Source organism: Rousettus aegyptiacus, unplaced genomic scaffold (genome assembly GCF_014176215.1).
Source record: "Rousettus aegyptiacus isolate mRouAeg1 unplaced genomic scaffold, mRouAeg1.p scaffold_m13_p_7, whole genome shotgun sequence".
NCBI lineage: Eukaryota > Metazoa > Chordata > Mammalia > Chiroptera > Pteropodidae > Rousettus > Rousettus aegyptiacus.
Genome location: NW_023416310.1, coordinates 4,201,842 through 4,209,565, shown reverse-complemented (window position 1 = coordinate 4,209,565; position 7,724 = coordinate 4,201,842). Strand labels below are relative to the sequence as shown.

At 59.0% G+C, this 7,724-nt stretch overlaps 1 protein-coding gene across 1 annotated transcript; it reads right to left on the bottom strand.

The window, feature by feature from the left end:
- Positions 1–1,773: 1,773 nt before the first annotated feature.
- KCNF1 (potassium voltage-gated channel modifier subfamily F member 1) lies at positions 1,774–4,050 on the bottom strand. Its single transcript, XM_016127094.2, has one exon. It carries the CDS (start codon positions 3,549–3,551, stop codon positions 2,070–2,072), a length of 1,482 nt encoding a protein of 493 aa, XP_015982580.1. The 5' UTR covers positions 3,552–4,050; the 3' UTR covers positions 1,774–2,069.
- Positions 4,051–7,724: the final 3,674 nt, after the last annotated feature.

The following is a 7,724-nucleotide window of genomic DNA, read 5'->3' as shown; positions in this document are numbered from 1 at the left end:
TGTAGAAACCATTCTGAACTCGTGCAGGGCACAAACGCGGGGGAGGGGTCGTGCTTTGCCGGCCCCTGCTCTGGCTTCTGGCTTCTCTAAGTGGAGTCCGGGACCAGCAGCATCGGCTTCACCTGGGGCAGGGTTGGAAATGCAGTCCTGGGGGCTCATCCGGATTACTGGTTCAAAGGCTGCATTTTAGCAAGATTTCCAGATGATCTGAGTACGCTTTAAAGTTTAAAAAAATACCGATGTCTGAGCGTTGCCCTGGATCCTAACGTGATAGGTGCGGAGACACCAGGACTTTGTTGTTCTAATGTGCCCCAGAGAGACTCCCCTGGGAGAGAGGGCCGCCCCGCCCCCCACTGCCCCCAGTTCCTGAGGGACCTCAGACAAACGCTCACCCTGTCGGGGCTAAACTTCTGCTTACAGAGGATGAGACGTTCTCTGAGATGCCTTCGTGGCGTAAAAACACTCTCCCTGACCCCTAGGTGAACAGCGAGGAAGGCACCTCCTGGCCTCTCTCCAACCGCCCCCCACACCCCTCACATCCCCCCACCTCCCACCCCCTCTTCTTGTTTCTTCCCCTCCAGCCAGCACAGGCTCCAGGCTTCCCAAGGGTTCTGGGGGCAGGGGGACAAGAAGAGGCGACTCACCCATTCAGCAGGCCCCACTGAGCCCACACAGTAATCTCCTCTTCCCCGGACCCCCTGAGTGCCACAGGGGTGGGGGGGTAGCCCCACCTCCTTCCTCTGCCTTCCTCTGCCTTTCACCTGACATTGATTCAGGTACTTGCACCCCATGGGGTGGCCCTGACCCTTCCTCAAGGCCCCCAACAAAATGACAGCTTCCCACCCCACAGCGTCCCCCACACAACATGTCCTACAGCTCTAGGCTGCGAAATTCTGGGAGGTCAGACCTGGATGAGGCCCCAAGAAATCACCCCTCTTTATACATATGGGGAAGCCAGGGCACAGGGAGGAGGGAAGATCACCCGGGACGGTGCGGAGATTGACGGAGAGCTGAGGGGGGCAGAGGGGAGGGAGGCGGGGGGGGGGCAGCAGAGGAAGCTTCCAGCCAGAAGGCATCGCAGGAATCTCTTCCCCCTTCCCGGGGCTCCAGACCCAGGTCTGCCCCTTTCTGTGCCCCTGGGGCGTTCTCAGGTGTCTCCACTCAGCCCATAGCTCAGAGGAACCGGCTGCAGAAGGCGGGATGGGCTGGAGGGCAGGCAGGCCCACCCTGGGGGGCTCAGCGCCTCTCCTGGTCTGCACAACCGACCCTGACACACGTGCCATGGGCCCAAGCACATGCCTCTGCCCGAGGCCACCTGATGAGCAAGACGGTGCATGGGCTTCGGGGTGATCCGATCTGGGACCGAATCCCTCCTCTCTCCGCCCTTGGGCCTCAGTTCCTTCACCTGGAGGATGGGATACTTGCCTAGCCGGGTTGCTGGAAGTTGTGAAAGGCGCCTGGCACGGGCGATAAATAAATGGCAACCACGCTGTGTGGTGCTCCCGGCCCTGCGAATCCCTCCCCTCCCGAGAATGCCCGGGGAGCAAGCTTTTCCTCAGAAGGAAACAGGAGTTGCACGCGGAGCCTCCTGGAATGTGGCAGGCTCCTTGGCACTGAAGCCTGTGCATGAGTGCTTTAATTAGCTTTCAGCTAAAAACAGCCCCCTGGGCTGCACATCTACCTCCCGGCCTGGCCCGGGGGCATGCCCCAGCCTCCCCGTGGGCAAGGGGTGAGGAGAGCCAGCCTGTCACAGAACCCACAACGCCGGTGAGAGCACAGAGCAGGGGGCTTTATTGAAAGGGATACAGAACTGGACGGGGCTCCTGCCATCAGCCAAGCCAGGCCTCCCTCACCCCACGCTGCCCTTGGCTCCTGGACACCCCTCCCTCCCTCTGGCTCCTGGACAGCCGGCAACACAAAGGGGTCTTACCCAGCCTCATCAGAGGTGCCCAAGAGGGCCTTCAGAGTTCTGTTCAGAAGAAGGGTGGGGGGACCAAGGGCGGCCCCTCCAGGGCAGTCACCGAGAGGCCGGTCACACCGTCCGTCCACCTGCGCCCGGAGGGCCCTCATCACTTGCAACTCTGGAGCCGGGTCCTGTGGTGCTTCTCCTCGGTCAGGAGCGGGATGAAGGTGTCGCTGTGGGAGATCTTCAGCCGGCTGCTCCAGCTCCCCTCCTGCCCAGGGGGCTCTGGCAGGAGGTGGTCCAGGTCACTGCGGGAGCTGCCCGCCTTGCCCTCGCCCGCACTGCCGGAGTTGAGCTCCATGAGCTCCAGCTCGTGCTTGGCGGCAGTCTCCAGGACTCGCTGCTTGTTGTAGTACCTGACGAAGTTGTTGATGATGGGGTGGATGGGCAGGGCGATGGCGATGACCCCGCACAGGAAGCTGATGGCCGCGTTGAGCTTGCCCAGCGTGGTCTTGGGGTAGATGTCCCCGTAGCCCACGGTCGTCATGGTGATGATGGCCCACCAGAAGGACTGGGGGATGCTCTTGAACAGCGTCTCGGGGTGGCTCTGCTCCATGGTGTAGCCCAAGGCCGAGAAAACGAAGATGCCCACGGCCAGGTACATGAGCAGCAGCCCCAGCTCCTTGAAGCTGCGCTTGAGGGCGTAGGTGAGCGTCTGCAGGCCGGACGAGTGGCGTGCCAGCTTGAAGATGCGCGCGATGCGCATGATCCGCAGGGCCTGCACCGCCTGCTGCACGTTGGTCAGCTCCATCATGCGCGCGCCCAGGTGCGTGAGCGTGAGGCTCACGTAGAAGGGCAGGATGGCCAGCACGTCCACGATGTTCATGAAGGACAGGACGAAGTGCAGCTTGTTGGGCGAGGAGAAGAGGCGCAGCAGATACTCCAGCGTGAACCAGCCGATGCACGCCGTCTCCACGTTCTCCAGCGTCGGGTGCTCCACGCGGTTGCCCTCGGCGTCCAGCACCTGCAGCTCGGGGATGGTGCCCACGCACATGACCACGGACGAGATGAGGATGAGCAGGAAGGACAGCACGGCCACCACGCGCGCCGGGCACGAGGACTCGGGCTTCTCCAGGAACTTCCACACGCACTTCTGGCAGCGGCGCCAGCGGCCCTCGGCCGTGTCCACGCCCAGGTCGTCCAGGATGAGCTGCACGCGGCGCGCGATCTCCTCCAGCTCCTCGCGCTTCTCGCTCAGGTGGCTCTTGCAGCAGTCGTCCAGGAACTTGAGGTCCACCTTCCAGAAGTCCATCTCGTTCTTGAAGCAGATGGGGCAGATGCCCTTCTTCATGTGGACCTCCCCGAAGTAGTACACCTCGATGACACACTTGAACGCGTCGGGGTCGCGGTCGAAGTAGAACTCGCGCTTGCCGGGGTCATAGTCGTCGCACAGGGAGAAGATGGTGTCGTAGCCCCCCGCCAGGCAGTGGAGGAGCTCCGCCAGCCGGGTCTCGGGGTACTGGCTGAGGAGGTCTCCGTACAGCACCTGCCGAACGCCCCCCACGTTGACGACGATCTCGATGTCGTCGCCGGCCCGGGAGCCCCGGCTGCCCGGCTCCGGCAGGCTGCGCTCCGCGGCCCCGTCCATGCTCCCGGGGTGCGCCCGCGCGGCCTCGGCTCCGAGCCCCGTCGCCGCCGCGCGGGGGTCCGCGGGTCGCACCGGCGCGCGGCCCGTGGGGGAGCGCGGCTGGCGCCCGCCTGCCTGCAGGGCCGCTCACAGCGGGCGGCGGCCGGCTGGGGCGCGCGGCGGGGGACGCATGCACCCGGCGGCGGGGCGCGGGGCTGGCATCCGGGCGCCGGGGCGCGCGGGCGGGCGGCTCTCGCGGCCCCCGGCCTCGCCCCCGGCACTCACCCCGGCTCCCTGGCGGCGCGATCGGCCGCTTCGGCTCGGCTTCCCGCAGGAGCGGGCTCCTCGGCGCTGGCGAGCGCAGCCCGCGGCGGGCGGGTCCCGCGTCCCGGAGCGGCCGGCCCCGCGCGGTCCGCGAGGGGCGCGCAGAGCGAACTTGGGCTCGCTTTGCCCGAGCGGTGTCTAAGCACAATAGGAATTCCGGCCTGACGTCAAGAGCTTTTCCGACTGTACCCTCTTCTGGCGAGATCCTGCACGGCACGCGCGGCGGCGGCGAGGGGGACGGGTTGAGCCTCGGGCAGAGGCGCGCGACTGCCGCGCCGCCGCCGCCGCCGCCGCCGCCCGCTCCCCGCGGCGCAGCGTGTCCCGGGCGGCCGGGCCGGGGCTTTAAAGCGGCAGCCGGCTGGGCGGGAAAGTTTCCGCTGGGCGCGGAAGATCAGAGGTGACAGGTCCCCGCCGCCTGTTGCTGCGCGGGCGAATGCGCCCCCCGGAGGCCGCCCGGCCTGGCCCGGAAGCCTTTCCCCCTGTCCCCAACGCCCCCCTTCGCTCCCGCGCTGTGCGCTGAGGGCATCCAGCCCTGCCCCTTGCAGGCGAGAAGGCACTTGCCCAAGGTCACACAGTGAAACGGGACGCCAGCTCCGCGTCCTCTTAACCCGGAGCCGTCCCGCTCTCGGCTCGTCCACCCGCACTGGTCAGCGGGCTGAAATCCCGCCTTCGAGCCCTGCGGGCGCTGCTCGCCGGTTCCCTGCAGTCCATCACCACCACTAGGGTCCAGAGCCCCGAGGTGTTAGGGCTCCTGCCTCCCAACCCCCATTCCCCAATCTGTCGCCGAGGCCTGCCTGTCCTTCCTGCACGAGGACCCACACTCCCCCACCCCCCCAGCCTCGTGGCCGCAGCTGGATCTCGGCCACTCACGCGCCCACGGCCATTGCAACGGGTTCCATCATCTCCACTGCGCATTACTGAGCATCATCCGCGACTGGGGGACCGTGCTAAAACATACATTCTAGAAAGAGGGGTGGCTAGGCAGAGCACAGAGGGGTCTCAGGGCAGTGAAACTACTCCGTCTGATGCTACGATGGCGGATGCTCTCACCGCACAGTGGTCCCGACCCACGGAATGTCCAACACCGAGAGCAGACTCCAGTGCGAATTGTGCACTTCGAGCGATGACGATGCGGCGGCGTGCTTCGCGGACTGTGACGAGTGTCCCACTCTGGCGGGAGACGTTTTTAGTGGGGGAAGTCGAAAGAGGGGGGCGGGGACTATGTGGGAAATCTCGTGCTTTCTGTTTAATGATGCTGCGAACCTAGAACTGTTCTGAAAAATACTGGTTCTTCAAAATATATTCTGCGGGCTGGGTTTTTTTTTTTTTTTAACTTACTTTTTATCTGTTAAGGGATCATGAAATCAATTTGTGGAGTCACTGACGGTACTTTTTGTCTTTGATGAGATAGTAGAATATTAGGCTACAGTACACTGAGTACTGTCTGGCGAGACTCCTTTTTACGAATTTTATTTCCTTTCCGTTTCGTATAAACGTATAACCTGTTACTACAGAGTAAGAAACTGAAATTCAGGAAGGTCAAAATAATAATGTTTATTACGAATGCACCACGAGCCAAGCACTTGCCTCATTTACCCCCCATAGCAGCTCCGAAGAAGCAAAATGTCAGGTGTTCTGCCAAGATCAAAGTGCAAAATTGGGGTCTGTATCCCAAAAGCCTGTGGTCACAGCCCGCACGCTTCGCCTCCCAGGTCCCGAGCGCAGGGCTGGGAGTGGTGGAGCTGGGGTTTGACCAGAGGCCGGTCTGCCTCTAAGGCCCGTTCCTGTCTTCAGTACAGTGCAACACGCCACCTCCCGCGCACACCCCACGTTCATCCTCCAGCCCCTACTCACTCACATCCCTTCTCAGTGGTCCTTAGTTGCTCCCTAGTATCGGCAGAGGTCAGTTCAAGTTGCTTCTTGGTTTAAACTTATCAGGCATAAAAATATCCACTTATCCCATCATTTATTCAAATATTTATTAAGCTCCAATGGCCAACACACACACACACACACACACACACACACACACACCAAATGCGCACACCCTGGGAGCAGGGTTCATATTCCAGCAGAGAAAGTATTTGTTTGTAACTGATAATTACAATTTACAGTGATTAATGTAACAGACAGGTATGTGTAAGGAAGGGTGGTTCCTGAATTTCCCCACAGGGGGCGCTGAGGGGTGACCCATGGGCTTGGAAGCAGCCTTGGGGGTCAGGGGAAGGAAGATGAGAGGCAGACACATGGATTCCAGCCCCGGCGTTGCTGAGTGGGAAGCAGAAGGCTGGCACTCACTCACCCCTCCATACCTGCACACCCCTGGCCCCTGCCTCCCAGACTCCTCAGATCTTCACAAGCATCAAAGCTTTGGCTACTGACATGTCTGAGCCCAGAATGCACCTCCCTCTTCTGTCCTCTCAAGCCTCACTCATCCTCCTGGGGCCTCTCCACTCACCTAGCCAGAGCAGCACCTGCAAATTACGTATTTGGATTCCTTCTCACTTGCCCATGCTTCCTCCTCTGCTGTAGACTGAACTGTTCCCCCCACCCACCCACCCATTCATATGTCCAAGACTTAACCCCAGTGTGACTGTATTTGCAGATGAAGCCTTTGAGGGGATAATTAAGGTTAAATAAAGTGAGGCCCTTATCTAATAGGATTGGTGACCTTATAAGAAGGGGCACAAGAGATCTCTTTCTCTCTCTCTCTCTGAACATACTGGCAGAGGAAAGGCCATGTGAAGTTATAGCAAGAAGGTGGCCTTCTGCAAGCCAGAGACAGAGGCCTCACCAGAAACCCTAACAGCACCTTGATCTTGGACTTCAGCTTCCAGAAGTATTTTATTAAGGTAGCCCGAACACCCCGAGACATCTTCCCTCCTCCTTCACACCTACCAGGTCCTCCCGAGATGTCCCCCTCCTCCAAGCCTCTGGACACAGACCCTTTGTCATCTGACTCCTAGACCTTGTCTGGGTTTTGGGAAGGCTTAGACTAGGATACCATGGGTTAAAAAAAAAAAACCTCTCCGCTGCCTTCTCATTGAAGAGCAGTGATGCACAGACACTTCAGCCAGGAGCCTGCATCTGCTGAAAATTTCCTGAAGGACTAAGCCAGGGGGGAAAAAAGTCTGGGCTTTTTGGCTAAAAACGGAAAGTTCCTTGCTGTGGTATATTCAGTCCTGCATGTGACTTCTGTTAAAATTGTACATTTCACGATATCACGGGGGGATGAGGGAACATAAAACCTTCTATCAGACACAAGGAGCAGCAGCAATTTTGACTCCTGTGGGTTTTTCATTTAAATAAGGAAGGGGAGAAAAAAACACAGTCTATTTAGGCATTATGGGGAGTGATTGTTGGAGCTGTATTATTCTTTATTAAATATGTATTTTTCTTTGATTTGTTGAACAATAACATTTTGGGCTACAGACTGCTTAATTTCCATGGCACTAATTAAAACCAGTACATGTGTATCTAAGTGATTTGTCTAGACGACAAATGATGCAAGCTGTAATCTGTTCCCTTTTTATGGAATAATCAGTTCTGTTCAGTCAGATTTTCTTTGTGTTTTGCTGGATTTAATAATACCTTTCATCAAGATTCTGTTCTGTACTCCATCAAAAATTTACATTTCATTATTTGCTGTGCACCTATTGGGTAGGGAGATGCCCCCCAGGGCGCCAAAGAAGTGATTGACAGGAAGACTCCGCCCACCTACTCCTGCCTGAATAAACTGTGGCAAGAAGTCAAGTGCAGGAGGCCAGCTGGGTGGGACGGGGAATGGGGGACAGAGAGAGAATGACAGAAAACCGAATCATCGGGAAACTTCAGTTTTTTTTGCCCCGGAGCTTGTGCTTCTCTTTTCTT